We start from the raw sequence: 19651 nt of genomic DNA on the forward strand, positions 1-19651 counted from the left end.
ATGGAGACAACTTCCATGATTAAGAGCGACAGTATGGGGCATTCATATTGCGCTGCTATGATTGCAACTTCAGGTCTCCAGCATGGCGGCGACAGATGGGCCGAGTTCCACTATGTATCTGGTGAAACACCTGAAAATTCTGCCTGACACAGCTCGTTTGATAAGGGAATGATGTGCTGCATATCCTCTCGTGCTCCAGTGTCTGGGGTATAGAGAGTTGAAATGAGACATTGGTGGACTCTGTGGAGGATCGTGGAGGCAAAATGGACAGAAAACAGCAGGGGCAGCATGCATGGATGCCTCTGAGGCTGCCTAATCTTGGGATGGAGCTGGCGGTCCACTGCCAGGCGAGATTTCGCCTGTCCAAGCCCCTGTCTCTCGGCTCCTCCCCACCCAAATTGGGCCTGGGGGCCAGAAGCGTTTACTTTGAAAAAATTATAATTTTCAAAGCAGGCCGGGTCGTTTGAATATTTCACCTAGGAATAGTGGAATAGCATAGTGGTTCTATTTTTAATTGTTTTTACGGAAATGGTTCCATGATTAAGAGCGACAGTATGGGGCATCCATATTGCGCTGCTATGATTGCAACTTCAGGTCTCCACCATGGCGGCGACAGATGGGCCGAGTTCCACTATGTATCTGGTGAAACACCTGAAAATTCTGCCTGACACAGCTCGTTTGATAAGGGGACGATGTATGGAGGCAGTGAACTAGTAGTAGATTAAAGGTGCTGCAGTTAAAACTATGTTAGTTGGATCTTGGGATGGAGCTGGCGCTCCGCTGCCAGGCGAGCTTTCGCCTATCCAAGCCCCTGTCTCTCGACTACTCCCCAAACAGCACTTCTAAGAACCTTTTGTATAAGATCAAGTGTAGTAGCGTTCTTATAAGTTTGGGTTATGGCGGGTGAGGGGAATGTAAACAGATGCGCAAGAAGCGCTGAAATAATATCGGTAAATGATAAAAGTTTGCCAGTATATTTTGTGGATTACACAGCAGGGGGGCGACAAAGTTAACAAGTTTGATGTGGAATCCATGAAAACAACCCAAAATTCTGCCTGACACAGCTCGTTTGATAAGGGGACCATGTATGGAGGCAGTGAACTAGTACTAGATTAAAGTTGCTGCAGTTAAAACTATGTTAGTTGGATCTTGAGATGGAGCTGGCGCTCCGCTGCCAGGCTAGCTTTCGCTTATCCAAGCCCCTGTCTCTCGGCTACTACCCAAACAGCACTTCTAAGAACCTTTTGTATAAGATCAAGTGTAGTAGCGTTCTTATAAGTTTGGGTTATGGCGGGTGAGGGGAATGTAAACAGATGCGCAAGAAGCGCTGAAATAGTATCGGTAAATGATAAAAGTTTGCCAGTATATTTTGTGGATTACACAGCAGGGTGGCGACAAAGTTAACAAGTTTGATGTGGAAGCCATGAAAACAACCCAAAATTCTGCCTGACACAGTTCGTTTGATAAGGAGACCATGTATGGAGGCAGCTATATGGACGACTTTTGGAGGCAGCTATGGCGATGACTTGTGGAGGTAGCAATGGAGACAACGTGTGGAGGCAGCTAAAAAGACGACATATGGAGGCTGCTATGGAGACAATTTAATTTGGATAGTGCCTGTATGTGGCAGTCCAAAAAAGTTTTCAAACCAGAGGAGCAGGTAGGTGGTCCTCCAGAAAAATTAAATACATAGAGCACTATAGCTAGAGCCAGTTGGCCCTGGCAAAAAATAGCCAGTTTCCTCTGCTTTAGTGTACAAAGAGGAGGAGAAGGAGGACAATGAGGAGGAGAAGTGCATACATTATTCAGGTTGAGCTTCTTTCACCTGGTGGAGAATGAAAATCCGGAGAAATCCAGGCTTTATTCATCTTGATAAACGTCAGTCTGTCAGCGCTGTCAGTCGACAGGCATGTACGCTTATCGGTGATGATGCCACCAGCTGCACTGAAAACCCGCTCGGACAACACGCTAGCGGTAGGGCAAGCAAGAACCTCCAAGGCGTACAGCGGCAGTTTGTGCCACATGTCCAGCTTTGAAACCCAGTAGTTGTAGGGAGCTGTGTGATCATTTAGGACGATGGTATGGTCAGCTACGTACTCCCTCACCATCTTTCTGTAACGATCAGCCCTACTCTGCCAAGACTGGGGACAGGTGACAGTGTCTTGCTGGGGTGACACATAACTGGCAAAGGCCTTGTAAAGCGTACCCCTGCCAGCGCTGGACAAGCTGTCTGCTCGCCTACTCTCCCTCGCTACTTGTCCCGCAGTAGAACGCCCTCTGCCGCTAGCGCTGTCAGAAGGGAAATACTGTTTCAGCTTGTGCACCAGGGCCTTCTGGTATTCATGCATTCTCACACTCCTTTCCTCTCCAGGGATGAGAGTGGAAAGATTTTGCTTGTACCGTGGGTCCAGGAGAGTGAATTCCCAGTAATCGGTGCTGGAATAAATTCTTTGAACGCGAGGGTCACGGGATAGGCAGCCTAGCATGAAATCTGCCATATGCGCCAGAGTCCAAACGCGCAAGAATTCACTCCCCTCACTGGCCTGACTGCCCATTTCCTCCAACTCCTCTTCTTCTGCCCATACACGCTGAACAGTGAAGGACTGAACAATGGTCCCCTCTTCTGTCTCGCCAACATTCTCCTCCTCTTCCTCCTCATCCTCCTCTGATATGCGCTGAGAAACAGACCTAAGGGTGCTTTGGCTATCAACAAGGGAATCTTTTTCCCCCGTCTCTTGTGATGAGCGCAAAGCTTCCGACTTCATGATGACCAGAGAGTTTTTCAACAGGCCAAGCAGCGGGATGGTGAGGCTGATGATGGCGGCATCGCCACTCACCATCTGTGTTGACTCCTCAAAGTTACTCAGCACCTGACAGATATCAGACATCCACGTCCACTCCTCATTGTAGACTTGAGGAAGCTGACTGACCTGAGTACCAGTTCTGGTGGAAGTTGACATCTGGCAGTCTACAATCGCTCTGCGCTGCTGGTAAACTCTGGATAACATGGTTAATGTTGAATTCCACCTCGTGGGCACGTCGCACAACAGTCGGTGAGCGTGCAGTTGGAGGCGGCGCTGCGCTGCCCTGAGCGTGGCAGCATCTGTGCTGGACTTCTTGAAATGCACACAGATGCGGCGCACCTTTGTGAGCAAATCAGACAGATTGGGGTATGTCTTGAGGAAACGCTGAACTAGGAGATTTAACACATGGGCCAGGCATGGCACATGTGTCAGTCTGCCGAGTTGCAGAGCCGCCACCAGGTTGTGGCCATTGTCACACACAACCATGCCTGGCTTCAGGTTTAGCGGTGCCAGCCACAGATCAGTCTGCGCCGTGATGCCCTGTAATAGCTCTTGGGCGGTGTGCATTTTATCGCCTAGGCTCAGCAGTTTGAGCACCGCCTGCTGTCGCTTAGCTACGGCACTGCTGCTGTGCCTAGAGCTACCGACTGATGGCGCCATGCCCACGGATGGTAATTCGGAGGAGGAGGTGGAGGAGGGGTGGGAGGAGGAGGAGGCATAGTAGGCCTTTGAGACCTGGACCGAGGTAGGCCCCGCAATCCTCGGCGTCGGCAGTATATGAGCAGCCCCAGGGTCAGACTCGGTCCCAGCCTCCACCAAGTTAACCCAATGTGCCGTCAGCGATACATAGTGGCCCTGCCCGGCCGCACTCGTCCACGTGTCCGTGGTCAGGTGGACCTTGTCAAAAACGGTGTTGATCAGGGCACGGAGGATGTTCTCTGACATGCTTGTGCAGGGCTGGGACGGCACATCGGGAAAAGTAGTGGCGGCTGGGGACCGAATACCGAGGGGCCGCCGCCGCCATGAGTTTTTGAAAGGCCTCGGTCTCTACCAGCCTATAGGGCAGCATCTCCAGGCTAAGCAGTTTGGAGGACGTTGAGGGCTTGGGCGTGTGGGTGGGTTGCACTATACTTCCTTTTGCGCTCCAGCGTCTGGGGTATGGAGAGCTGAACGCTGGTGGATGCTGTGGAGGATCGTGGAGGCGAAGATGGGGTTTTCGCATGGGAGGTGTTTAGGCCGGGGTCCTGGGCAGGGGGCTGACTAGCAGATGACACAGGGAAAGGAGCAGTGGTGTGCCCGGCCGGAGGTGAACGGGCTTGGTGCCATTGAGTGGGGTGTTTAGCATTCATATGCCTGCGCATACTGGTGGTAGTTAAGCTAGTAGTTGTGGAACCCCTGCTGATCCTGGTTTGGCACAGGTTGCACACCACAGTCCGTCGGTCATCCGGTGTTTCTTTAAAGAACCTCCAGACTTCTGAAAATCTAGCCCACGGTACGGGAGCTTGACTGCGGGAAACATTTGGCGCTGATGCACCAGCTCTGGCCCTGCTCTCCGTCTGGCCCCACCACTGCCTCTTCCAACCTGTTCTGCTATAGGACTCGCCTCCGTCTCAGAAGCACTGTGTTCACCCGGCCTATCAACCCAGCTTGGGCCTATCACCTCATCATCTTCCGATCCCTCAGTCTGCTCCCCCCTCGGACTTCCTGCCCTGACAACAACTTCACCACTGTGTCATCATCACCCACAGACTGCGACCGTTGGAAAACCTGGGCATCGGAAAATTGCTCAGCAGCAACCGGACAAGTGGTTTGTGACTGTAGGAAGGGTCCAGAAAACAGTTCCTCAGAGTATGCCGGTTCAAATGCCAAATTTTGGTGGGATGGGGCAGACTGGGGGGAAGGAGGCAGAGGTGGAGGAGCTGGAGGAGTGCCGATTTCGGTGACATGGGTGGACTGCGTGGAAGACTGACTGGTGGACAAATGGCTAGAAGCATTGTCCGCAATCCACAAAAATCACCTCTTCGCACTGTTCTGGCCTCAACAGTGCTCTACCACGAGTCCCAGTAACTTGAGACATGATGAACCTAGGGAGTGTAGCTCTGCGGCGTTCCCCTGCTCCCTCATCAGCAGGTTGTGTCTCACCCCGCCCAGGACCACGGCCTCTGACCCCTGCAGTAGTTGGACGCCCACGTCCACGCCCTCGTCCTCTACCCTTAGCCCTCGGGTTAAACATTTTCCAAATTAAAGTGTAAACTTTAATTTTTTTTTTTTTTAAACAAAACGATGCTATCCTATTGCTATGGCTAGTTTCTAACCTACACTGACAGCACACAACTGGATTTTGTGCTGTGCCTGATGACTTTGAGTTATAAAAAGAAATAAACGTAAAAAAAAAAAAAAAAGCAACAGACTGTGCCTAATTCAAATCAAACCCCTAATAATTTGTCCCACTTCGGTGTTTGAGGTGGATATGTGTGTCACTAATAGCTAAACACAACGGTCGCAAGTCTCCCAGCAAATTCCTCACAATATGGTACTAGCTGCAATACTAATGCCAGCAAGCCCAGCCACAAGGAAAAAAAAAAAAAAAAGTAAAATATAACGCTATTGTAGGCCTAAGTAAGCCGTTGTGGTTCTCCTATGGCTATTTTCTAGCCTACACTGAAAGCACACTGCTTTGCCAGTTTACTTTGCGCTATAAAAAGAAATATACGTAAAAAAAAAATTAAATCAGCAGACTCTGCCTAATTCAAATCAAACCCCTAATAAATTGTCCCACTTCGGTGTTTAAGGTGGATATGTGTGTCACTAAGAGCTAAACACAACGGTAGCAAGTCTCCCTGCAAATTACTCACAATATGGTACTAGCTGCACTACTAATGGCAGCAAGCCCAGCCACAGGCAAACCAAAAAAAAGTAAAATAAAACGTTATTGTAGCCCTAAGAAGGGCTGTTGGGTTCTTGTAGAATCACTCCTACCTAACACTATTCTAATAGAACACCCTAACGCTTTCCCTGACCAGCAGCAGCTCTCTCCCTAGCGGCATCCAGACAGAGAATGATCCGTGCAGCGCGGGCAGGGGCTAGTCTATTCCAGGGTCACCTGATCTGGCCAGCCAACCACTGCTATCGACGTGTAAGGGTACCACGTCATGCTGGGTGGAGTGCAGAGTCTCCTGGCTTGTGATTGGCTCTGTTTCTGGCCGCCAAAAATCACAACGGCGGTAGATGCCATTTTTTCGAGCGGGCGAAGTATTCGTCCGAGCAACGAGCAGTTTCGAGTACGCCAATGCTCGAACGAGTATCAAGCTCGGACGAGTATGTTCGCTCATCTCTATTGTGAACCTATTGGTGACCTGTGCTTAAATACACTACAATATCTCAAGAGTAACAGAACCTGTACATATATTAATATTATCCAAATATGCACTACTAGATATTACCACTCTGTATAATATATGCATTTATTCACACATTTATACATTCTACACATTTCATTATATATACAGTAATTATAATATACATTAATATGTAATATATATACTCTCACCGGCCACTTTATTAGGTACACCATGCTAGTAACGGGTTGGACCTCCTTTTGCCTTCAGAACTGCCTCAATTCTTCGTGGCATAGATTCAACAAGGTGCTGGAAGCATTCCTCAGAGATTTTGGTCCATATTGACATGATGGCATCACACAGTTGCCGCAGATTTGTCGGCTGCACATCCATGATGCGAATATCCCGTTCCACCACATCCCAAAGATGCTCTATTGGATTGAGATCTGGTGACTGTGGAGGCCAATTGAGTACAGTGAACTCATTGTCATGTTCAAGAAACCAGTCTGAGATGATTCCAGATTTATGACATGGCGCATTATCCTGCTGAAAGTAGCCATCAGATGTTGGGTACATTGTGGTCATAAAGGGATGGACATGGTCAGCAACAATACTCAGGTAGGCTGTGGCGTTGCAACGATGCTCAATTGGTACCAAGGGGCCCAAAATGTGCCAAGAAAATATTCCCTACACCATGACACCACCACCACCAGCCTGAACCATTGATAGAAGGCAGGATGAATCCATGCTTTCATGTTGTTGACGCCAAATTCTGACCCTACCATCCGAATGTCGCAGCAGAAATCGAGACTCCTCAGACCAGGCAACGTTTTTCCAATCTTCTACTGTCCAATTTCGATGAGCTTGTGCAAATTGTAGCCTCAGTTTCCTGTTCTTAGCTAAAAGGAGCGGCACCCGGTGTGGTCTTCTGCTGCTGTAGCCCATCTGCCTCAAAGTTCGACGTACTGTGCGTTCAGAGATGCTCTTCTGCCTACCTTGGTTGTAACGGGTAGCGATTTGAGTCACTGTTGCCTTTCTATCAGCTCAAACCCATTCTCCTCTGACCTCTGGCATCAACAAGGTATTTCCGCCCACAGAACTGCCACTCACTGGATGTTTTTTCTTTTTCGGACCATTCTCTGTAAACCCTAGAGATGGTTGTGTGTAAAAATCCCAGTAGATCAGCAGTTTCTGAAATACTCAGACCAGCCCTTCTGGCACCAACAACCATGCCACGTTGAAAGGCACTCAAATCACCTTTCTTCCCCATACTGATGCTCGGTTTGAACTGCAGGAGATTGTCTTGACCATATCTACATGCCTAAATGCACTGAGTTGCCGCCATGTGATTGGCTGATTAGAAATTAAGTTTTAACGAGCAGTTGGACAGGTGTGCCTAATAAAGTGGCCGGTGAGTGTATATATTATACATTATATATTCACACAATCTATACACATGCTACGAACATATGCACTTTTCAAAAATGCATATATGCATAAGTGATGTATGTTTACATATTTCACAATTAGGCACATTAAATGTACACATATATCATACTAATACACCATGCAGACGAGAGCCACCATGACTAAGCCGGGCAGCTGCACCGAAAAATATAGCATATGTCCTATAATTAGCTGTTTTTACGGTGCAGCAACTCAGCTGTCTAAGCTCGGCTTTATGCTCACCCGGGTTACAGGCTCCAGGTTTTAGTAGGCCCCTGAGCAATGGAGCCTCTGTGGGCCCCTTAGCAGTGAACTTATGTGACGGCATTAAAAACCACCTCCATGAATTAACTGGTTCACGACCGCCCACCGTGTATTCACGGTGGCAGTCGGGTCCCGCTGCATGGAGAGGGCTCAACGGCTGAGCCCTCTCCATAGCCGGTAAGTCTTTGCTGCATATTGCGGGTGAAAAACAAGCCCTTTTAAGATTACACACAGTCCCCGGGTTAAGTACAGGATAGGTTCTGTAGGTTTGTTCTTAAGTTGAATTTGTATGTAAGTCGGAACTATATAATTATAATTGTAACTCCAGACAAATATTTTTTGGTCTCTTTGACAATTGGAATTTTAAAATGTTGGATTGTCATAATAAAGCTTCATTGTTTACACCTTTAATAACTGTTAGCTTTTTATTGTAATCTAGGGATAAAAGTACAGTAAATTACCAAGTACCAGACGCCCATTTGTAACTAGGGGTCATCTGTAAGTCGGGTGTACCCAAATCAAAAACCTACACAGAAAAGGCCAGAGTTCCATAGATAATATACGAAACTATTCAAATTTTATTGTAATTAATCATTTAAAATACAGTGAAACAAAGGTTAAACATAAATGTCAGCTATGCTGAAAACACAACATAAAACATCAGGGGGGACGTAGTGTATGAAAATCTACAGTAATTAATTACTTATAGCAATAGTTAAGTAGAAAGCTCTGAGTGCCAGGTGCTGCCCATAAAAACAGGTTTGCAAGAAAATCACTAAACATGATGATATACATGATAACACAGAGTGAGATGATTTACCTGGCACAGAAAAACACACACGTCCTCCCAGATGACTGACACCCAACACGCGTTTCGGCACGCTGCCTTCATGAAGGGATATCGCCAGTCAGACAGGGGACACAATATAAAGGTCAAATAACCAATGGGGATTGATGACTTCACCAGTATGTGATGAGACTTATATGAGCTCTCGCTGCATAGTGCCTGCACTACTTCCGGTTTGGGCTCCGGGTAGCTCAGTCATGTGGTGCAATCATGTGACCTATCATGGGGCCATAATTAATCCCGTAGATCGCGCGGCTTTAGGCCTAGATGCCTACGCTTGCGCATGCGGGTAAGTATCTCCCAGTCACGTGATCCGATCACGTGACCACAATAGTAACCATCGGATATTGCGTGTCTCGTGTAACTTCAGACCCAGGTCACAATCCGCCAGCGCATGCTCACAAGCAGAATGGAAGAGGACAGGGCCACAGCAGAGATGGCACATAAATCTCCTTTTGCTGATACAAAGGGATAGTCTCAGAACAATAGCCAAAAACCAGAAGCAGAACAACAAGGATAGCAAGCACAATAAAGCTAGTAGAAAATAAAACCAGTGATGGACTAGCTCTGAGCTGGTTATATATGAAACCGTCTCAGGCCAACCTGACTAGCCCAGCTGAGCAGTGCTATGTCCATCATAGCAGGTTAACTGTTGCTGGTTCCTATTGCAGAGGAACTGAATGTGGTGGAATTAGACTCAAACAAAGTCAGCAAATTAAAGCACAGTTCACACTAGGAATGTTAAGTAAAAAGAGAAAAGTAACACATCCTAAGCTGCATCCTGTGGAAAGAGGAAGACACTGTTGAGATGTTACACAACCTCATAAAAAAACAGGATAAACAGTGATCAAAATGTAACACTTACCCCAACATGATACTTTTAAAAAGTACAATGCTATGACAGTTGTATCATCAAAAACATACAAAAGAAGATATTGAGTCTGTAAAACAAGTCAACATATTATCTGTGCAATATAGCATACAAAACCATTAAACTATCATATTATCGTCAAAATATGAAAATTCCAAATAGAACTTCCTAACCAAAACCTAGAATTTTCTTTTAAACTATGTGAGATCCTTAAAGGGTTAAAAGATTTTAAACATAATTTGTGTAGAGTTTCTTACAAAAAGAACTTTTAAGACCCTTGAAAAGTCAGTTTGGTCTTGATGCTATGCCCCGAAGGGATTAATATACAAATAATATCATTTATTTTTTTAATCTGAACACTACTTTTATGCAGATGACCTGAAATAGGTAATCTTAGCAGGTGAGCCATGCTACGGTTTAAACTCTTTGAATTGCATTGCAACTTTAGGTAGGGTTTTCAGTGCAGTTTATTGATTATAAAATTTTTGCAACAAAACCAGCATCAAAACTAAAAAAACTCTATACTACCCTCTTGTTTTGCAAGTCCATAGAGTTGTTTTCAGGACAGTTTCACAGGGATTATCAGCACAGCCAGGAGACACAGCTACTTCAGGTATAGGCTAAACTGAGGAGGATAGCAAAGAAACTACCAGATATAGATAGTCAAGATATTAGGCAAAGTTGATCTGCCTCCAAAGGGCAATTGATTTGTTGAAAAAATATTATGGGAGTTGCATCAGAAAAAGCTAAATGCATAAATTTAGTCTGAATAACTGCACAGGTGACTTGTACTGCAGATTTCAGCCTCAGCCTATGGATGAGATATAAATATTATGCACAATGCTGCCACTGCACAAGGCAGATGGATAGCTGGCATCTAGTTTACATCAGCTAATCCCCTGCTCTTAATTTCTGTCTAGCCTTCATACTATATTTTAGTAAGCAATTATACTTCGTCAGAACATTTGCCTAGATATAAATATTTTTTCTCTTTAGGAACAGGCGCAGAGTGTGGTCCATCATCACAAGTACAATATGGAGACACTTTAGAGAATCGAAAAACTTCCTATAAATCTGGAGAAACTGTGACATACAAATGTCCAGAATATTATATTCTTCAAGGAGACAGTAAAGTCAAGTGTATGCATGGTGTTTGGGGTGAAGCACCAAAATGTATAGGTATGTTGGATTCTCTTTTTATATTGTTCTATAGCCAAAACTGATGTTTCCTTCTTGTTACTGTTTCATTACTGTGCTATTAAATATTTAAATAATGTACAATATTTTTTTAATATAATGGTTAATAGTATTATCTGCCTCAGCACAAGAATATGACATTGCCTCGGGAGTGAGAGGCTAAAATTACACACACATAGCAATGGCTATAGCCCTCTCCCTCACTTCAATCCTCTGTGTCCTCTCCAGGGCCGATTCTAGCATCTTTGCTGCCTGAGGCAAAAATTGAAAATGCTGTCCCCCTCCTCCCCTGGTGCCCAATGATGCTACCTCACACACTAGTAGTCAGTCATTAGACACAGACATTGATGACCTCTAGTACCTTACAGATGATGATCTCTTCTATCAGGAAGAGGACTTCTTTATGGTTTCTCCCAGCCATGGTTTATCTGCGCCCATAAAAAAAACACAGTCACTTACAATACAATGGAGTGTGTTCCTAATATATATTATCCTCACAACACGACTAAACACACTATTTGTCAGAAAAAGCATCCTTTATATTCCCTTGAATAATTTATAGTATTTACAGCTCCTACAATTTGTTATATATACACCACACCCCCTGAACTACTGGACACTGCTAATTTATATACACACCCGATTTATATACAGTTTCCATAATTTATTTATATCACCCCCCCCATATACATACTCCCAAATTAAATGATATACAGTACTCCATATAAGGCCACCCAGTTAATTAAAATCCAGCCAACCCCAATATCACATATCCCCCCACCTTACACACCCTGCCCCCCACCAGTATACACATCCTGCCGTCTATATACACAGCCTCTCCCCTCTCTTATAAAAAAGCTTGCCCCCCCAGTATACAAAGCCTCTCCCCCCAGGATACACAGCCTGCCCCCCAAGTATACATAGCCGCCCTCCCAAGTATACACAGCCTACCCCCCATATACATACCCTGCCCCCCGAGTATAAACAGACCCCCCCCCGCATAAACAGCCTGCCCCCCCTAGTATACACAGACTGTCCCCCACTACATACAAGCCTCTCATCCCCTTCAATATACAGAGCCTCTCCCCCCAGTATACACAGCCTGCCCCCCTCCTCAGTATACACAGCCTGCCCCCCTCCTCAGTATACACAGCCTTCCCCCCTCCTCAGTATACACAGCCTGCCACCAGTACTTTTATATACAGCTGACACCCATTAAAAAAACAACCTTGTTGTACTTACCTCCAGCCCCAATGCTCCCCCCGCAGCTCCTCTCTTGTCAGCAGCCACATCGCCTATAGTGACACAGGCCGGTGTGCGTGATGATGTCATGCCAGTCTGTGTCCTGCAGAAAGGTGCGAACAGGTGCAATGTGCTGCACCGCTCTGACTATCAATTACTTCGGCGCAGACGGAATTAATTTTTCAGGTACTATGGACTTGCCAGCATTTGGCAAGTCCGTACTATTGGCGGAGGAAATCCGCCTCATAAAGGGTCTGCAATCTATCGTTTGAAGCTGGGACTTCAACCCGTCTCATGGCAGATTCAGCCCTGGTGCTCTCTTAAGTAAGGTGTCATATAAGGTAGAAAAATAATGAGTACACTGCCAGTGTAATAAATCCAGTACACTGCCACTGTAATACATCCACTACATTGCCACTGTAATACATCCACTGCACTGCCACTGTAATACATCCACTACACTGCCACTCTAATACATCCACTACACTGCCACTGTAATACATCCACTACACTGCCACTGTAATACATCCACTACACTGCCACCGTAATACATCCACTATACAGCCACTACACTGCCACTGTAATACATCCACTACACAGCCACCATAATACATCCACTACAAAGCCACTATAATACATCCACTACAAACCCACTATAATACATCCACTACACTGCCACTATAATACATCCACTACACTGCCACTATAATACATCCACTACACTGCCACTATAATACATCCACTACACTGCCACTATAATACCTCCACTAAATAGCCACTATAATACATCCACTACATAGCCACTATAATACATCCACTGCACTGCCACTGTAATACATACACTACATAGCCACTATAATACATCCACTACACTGCCACTATAATACATCCACTACACTGCCACTATAATACATCCACTACACTGCCACTATAATACATCCACTACACTGCCACTATAATACATCCACTACACTGCCACTATAATACCTCCACTAAATAGCCACTATAATACATCCACTACATAGCCACTATAATACATCCACTGCACTGCCACTGTAATACATACACTACATAGCCACTATAATACATCCACTACACTGCCACTATAATACATCCACTACACTGCCACTATAATACATCCACTACACTGCCACTGTAATACATCCACTACACTGCCACTGTAATACATCCACTACACTGACATTGTAATACATCCACTACACTAACACTGTAATACATCCAGCACACTGCAACTATAATAAATTCGGTAAACAGCCATGTATTGAATCCACTACACCAGTGATTTTCAACCTTTTTTGAGCCGCGGCACACTTTTTATACTTAGAAAATCCTGGGGCACACCACCAACCAAAATAGCACAAAATGACACTAAAACAGTCATAAAAGGCCTCCCTTTACTAATAAAAAGCCCCTAGATGCCTCCCTTTACTAATAAAAAGGCCCTGGCTGCCTCCCTTTACTAATAAAAAGCCCCTGGCGGCCTCCCTTTACTAATAAAAAGCCCCTGGCGGCCTCCCTTTACTAATAAAAAGCCCCTGGCGGCCTCCCTTTACTAATAAAAAGCCCCTGGCGGCCTCCCTTTACTAATAAAAAGCCCCTGGCGGCCTCCCTTTACTAATAAAAAGCCCCTGGCGGCCTCCCTTTACTAATAAAAAGCCCCTGGCGGCCTCCCTTTACTAATAAAAAGCCCCTGGCGGCCTCCCTTTACTAATAAAAAGCCCCTGGCGGCCTCCCTTTACTAATAAAAAGCCCCTGGCGGCCTCCCTTTACTAATAAAAAGGCCCTAGCTGCCTCCCTTTACTAATAAAAAGGCCCTAGCTGCCTCCCCTTACTAATAAAAAGCCCCTAGATGCCTCCCTTTACTAATAAAAAGCCCCCAGCTGCCTCCCTTTACTAATAAAAAGGCCCCAGCTGCCTCCCTTTACTAATAAAAAGGCCCCAGCTGCCTCCCTTTACTAATAAAAAGGCCCCAGCTGCCTCCCTTTACTAATAAAAAGGCCCTAGCTGCCTCCCTTTACTAATAAAAAGGCCCTAGCTGCCTCCCTTTACTAATAAAAAGGCCCTAGCTGCCTCCCTTTACTAATAAAAAGGCCCTAGCTGCCTCCCTTTACTAATAAAAAGCCCCTAGCTGCCTCCCTTTACCAATAAAAAGGCCCTAGCTGCCTCCCTTTACTAATAAAAAGCCCCTAGATGCCTCCCTTTACTAATAAAAAGGCCCTAGCTGCCTCCCTTTACTAATAAAAAGGCCCTAGCTGCCTCCCTTTACTAATAAAAAGGCCCTAGCTGCCTCCCTTTACTAATAAAAAGCCCCTGGCGGCCTCCATTTACTAATAAAAAGCCCCTGGCTGCCTCCCTTTACTAATAAAAAGGCCCTAGCTGCCTCCCTTTACTAATAAAAAGCCCCTGGCTGCCTCCCTTTACTAATAAAAAGCCCCTGGCTGCCTCCCTTTACTAATACAAAGGCCCTAGCTGCCTCCCTTTACTAATACAAAGGCCCTAGCTGCCTCCCTTTACTAATACAAAGGCCCTAGCTGCCTCCCTTTACTAATAAAAAGCCCCTGGCGGCCTCCATTTACTAATAAAAAGCCCCTGGCTGCCTCCCTTTACTAATAAAAAGGCCCTAGCTGCCTCCCTTTACTAATAAAAAGCCCCTGGCTGCCTCCCTTTACTAATAAAAAGGCCCTAGCTGCCTCCCTTTACTAATACAAAGGCCCTAGCTGCCTCCCTTTACTAATACAAAGGCCCTAGCTGCCTCCCTTTACTAATAAAAAGCCCCTGGCGGCCTCCCTTTACTAATAAAAAGCCCCTAGATGCCTCCCTTTACTAATAAAAAGCCCCTGGCGGCCTCCCTTTACTAATAAAAAGCCCCTAGATGCCTCCCTTTACTAATAAAAAGCCCCTGGCGGCCTCCCTTTACTAATCAAGAGCCCCTAGCAGCCTCCCTTTACTAATAAAAAGGCCCTAGCGGTCTCCCATTACAAATTAATAGGCCCTAGAGGCCCCCCTTTACTAATTAAAAGGCCCTAGAGCCCCCCTTTACTAATTAAAAGGCCCTAGAGCCCCCCCTTTACTAATTAAAAGGCCCTAGAGGCCCCCCTTTACTAATTAAAAGGCCCTAGAGGCCCCCCTTTACTAATTAAAAGGCCCTAGAGGCCCCCCTTTACTAATTAAAAGGCCCTAGAGGCCCCCCTTTACTAATTAAAAGGCCCTAGAGGCCCCCCTTAACAAATAAAAAGCCCCAGCCTACCTTTACTAATAAAAAAAAAACCCTAGCTGCCTTCCCTATACAAATAATAACCCTATATACTTACCCTTGATGTCTTCTTGACGTCTCCTTCACTCCTAATGGCGATCCGCTCACCTTCTGTAGCTCCTGCACCGCGCGCCTCTGGTCACGTGACTTACGCGACCTGACGTCAGGTCGCGTCAGTCACGTGACATGGGCCGCGCGGTACAGGAGCTACAGAAGACGGGCGGATCGCCGACGTGGGACTTGGAGGTAAGTATGGGGCAGAAATACGGGGGCGCGGCGGCAGCTCGACACCGGGGCAGCCTAGTTCGGGCAACTTTCCCCCGCGGCACACTCAACCTTGTGTCGCGGCACACTAGTGTGCCGCGGCACACAGGTTGAAAATCACTGCACTACACTGCCACTGTAATACATCCAGTACACTGTCACTGTCACACATTCAATACACCAGCGATGGATATAAAAAATAGATCCTGAACAGATATGCATCTCACTCCAAATCACGGAATCCGTGACCCATCACCACTTTCGTTGCCACCGAAGTACCCGTGATGCATACAAACGGAGGTTCCTTTTTGGCCTAATTCAGCTTCTGTAGAGATTGACAACAAGCGTCTAGCTACCACGGAAACATTGACGCTTCCTCTACACTCACCATACCTAAGGTCGGGAGACACGATCCTACACCCCCTTTGAGGTTTATCTGATTCCCACCGGGTAACACGATCCTACGCCCTTTCCTAAGCTACTATACATATTCCCTAGCACACACTAATGGGGTCAATCCATTAAACAAGTCCACCAATACAGAACACCAACATAATTTGTCCTTTTCATATTCTTTATAATTGTATAAATCTTAGCCATATGTGTATGACTTCTCATTATATATTTTTTAGCCATAATTTTTTTTTTCTTTAGTGATAACCCACTCATTCCTATTTAAGTACATTGTATATGATCGGAGCGTATTAAGATCGCAATACACCCACCAATAGTACTAATAGACAGTTGTATCCTCCTATCAAGTCATCATGACCATTTTGATGTACTTTCTATATTGGAGATGAGGCTCTTGTGCCTTAATATAATGATGTTCACTCTTTGGAATTTATTATTTTGAACCTGACGAAGGCGCTGGTACAGTGCCGAAACGCGTTGTTCTGTTTTTAAACAAACTGTTTTTTAACTATAATACTACATAACATAACTATCTACTACACTGCCACTATAATACATCTACTACACTGCCACTGCAATACACCCACTGCATTGCCAATGTAATACATCCAGTACACTGCCACCATAATACATCCACTACACAGCCACCATAATACATCCACTACACTGCCACTGTAATACATCCACTACATAGCCACTACAATACATCTACTACACAGCCACTGTAATACATCCTGTATATAGCACTGTAATACATCTACTACACTGCCACTGTAATACATCTACTACACTGCCACTGTTATACATCTACTACACTGCCACTGTAATACATCTACTACACTGCCACTCTAATACATCCACTACACTGCCACTATAATACATCCACTACACTGCCCCTGTAATACATCCACTACACTGCCACTATAATACATCCACTACACTGCCCCTGTAATACATCCACTACACTGCCACTGTAATACATCCACTACACTGCCACTGTAATGCATCCACTACACTGCCACTGTAATGCATCCACTACACTGCCACTGTAATACATCCACTACACTGCCACTATAATACATCCACTACACTGCCACTGTAATACATCCACTACACTGCCACTGTAATACATCCACTACACTGCCACTGTAATACATCCACTACACTGCCACTGTAATACATCCACTACACTGCCACTGTAATACATCCACTACACTGCCACTGTAATACATCCACTACACTGCCACTGTAATACATCCACTACACTGCCACTGTAATACATCCACTACACTGCCACTGTAATACATCCACTACACTGCCACTGTAATACATCCACTACACTGCCACTGTAATACATCCACTACACTGCCACTGTAATACATCCACTACACTGCCACTGTAATACATCCACTACACTGCCACTATAATACATCCACTACACTGCCCCTGTAATACATCCACTACACTGCCACTGTAATACATCCACTACACTGCCACTGTAATACATCTACTACACTGCCACTGTAATACATCCACTACACTGCCACTGTAATACATCCACTACACTGCCACTGTAATACATCCACTACACTGCCACTATAATACATCCACTACACTGCCACTGTAATACATCCACTACACTGCCACTGTAATACATCCACTACACTGCCACTGTAATACATCCACTACACTGCCACTGTAATACATTCACTACACTGCCACTGTAATACATCCACTACACTGCCACTGCAATACACCCACTGCATTGCCAATGTAACACATCCACTACACTGCCACTATAATACATCCACTACACAGCCACCATAATACATCCACTACACTGCCACTGTAATACATCCACTACATAGCCACTACAATACATCTACTACACTGCCACTGTTATACATCTACTACACTGCCACTGTAATACATCTACTACACTGCCACTCTAATACATCCACTACACTGCCACTGTAATACATCCACTACACTACCACTGTAATACATCTACTACACTGCCACTATCATAGATCCACTACACTGCCACTATAATACATCCACTACACAGCCACCATAATACATCCACTACACAGCCATCATAATACATCCACTATACAGCCACCATAACACATCTACTACACAGCCACTGTAATACATCCTGTATATAGCACTATAATACATCCACTACACTGCCACTGTAATACATCTACTACACTGCCACTGTAATACATCCTGTATATAGCACTGTAATACATCTACTACACTGCCACTGTAATACATCTACTACACTGCCACTGTTATACATCTACTACACTGCCACTGTAATACATCTACTACACTGCCACTCTAATACATCCACTACACTGCCACTGTAATACATCCACTACACTGCCACTGTAATACATCTACTACACTGCCACTATCATAGATCCACTACACTGCCACTATAATACATCCACTACACAGCCACCATAATACATCCACTACACAGCCACCATAATACATCCACTATACAGCCACCATAACACATCTACTACACAGCCACTGTAATACATCCTGTATATAGCACTATAATACATCCACTACACTGCCACTGTAATACATCTACTACACTGCCACTGTAATACATCCACTACACTGCCACTGTAATACATCCACTACACAGCCACCATAATACATCCACTACACTGCCACTGTAATACATCCACTACACTGCCACTGTAATACATCCACTACACTGCCACTATAATACATCCACTACACTGCCACTATAATACATCCACTGCACTGCCCCTATAATACATCCACTGCATTGCCCCTGTAATACATCCACTGCACTGCCCCTGTAATACATCCACTACACTGCCACTGTAATACATCCACTACACTGCCACTGTAATACGTACACTTTGATACAAATCACTTTCAGATACTGGAAAATCACATAGATGCTGGAAAAAATAGCACAGCATTTATCCTATAACATGAGAAGACATGTATGGAAACCTTTAATAGTCAATGAGGTCTGTCAAATTCTATACTGTAATGTGCACCAAGTATTTTGAGCCTGTAAATTGTAATCTCAATTTATCTAGAATTCACAAAAAAATAAACCAAAATTAAAATAGCCTAATAGCCTTTTACGCTACTTTATATTTCAGAGCCATGTACTGCAAAGGAAAAAGACATGCAACAAAATAATATACAGCTAAAATGGACAGCTGATAATAAACTGTACTTGCAGCATGGTGACAGCACAGAATTTCAGTGTAAATCTGGATACAAAGCTCTTTCTGACACAAAAATGAGAGTTCGATGTGAACATGGAAAGCTGGAATATCCAAAATGTTTCAAGATAGGTATGTGTCAAAATATAGGTTTTATTGCAAAAATTAATACTGTAAAGGATCATTTTTACATACTTTATGAACCTCTTTATGCAAAGTTATATCCACGATGAACGGAAGGATTATCTCATCGGATGGATAGTAGGGTAAAAGTAGGACTTTCTACGCTGCAACCTGATTTGATTATGCTATAGAGCTGAATGATGTAATTTATTTTTTTATAACTAAAGTTAAAATACATTAAAAGAACATGTCTATATAAAAACATATGATATTGGATAACGCGTTTCGTGTCTACTTGTCGCTTCGTCAGGTCAATATAGAATAAAGATGGAGAGCGAGA

General features: G+C 44.8%; 1 protein-coding gene across 4 annotated transcripts in view; it reads left to right on the plus strand.

Moving 5' to 3' along the window:
* The window catches only part of LOC140105137 (complement factor H-related protein 5-like), a 307689-nt gene that overhangs the window by 281823 nt on the left and 6215 nt on the right, over positions 1 to 19651 (plus strand). For all 4 annotated transcript variants that reach the window (XM_072129066.1, XM_072129065.1, XM_072129064.1 and 1 more), the window contains 2 exons: positions 10567 to 10749; positions 19123 to 19320. In XM_072129066.1, the coding sequence (XP_071985167.1) occupies positions 10567 to 10749; positions 19123 to 19320 (381 nt within the window). The remainder of the gene's footprint in view (positions 1 to 10566; positions 10750 to 19122; positions 19321 to 19651) is intronic.

This window comes from Engystomops pustulosus, chromosome 10, assembly GCF_040894005.1.
Source record: "Engystomops pustulosus chromosome 10, aEngPut4.maternal, whole genome shotgun sequence".
Lineage (NCBI taxonomy): Eukaryota > Metazoa > Chordata > Amphibia > Anura > Leptodactylidae > Engystomops > Engystomops pustulosus.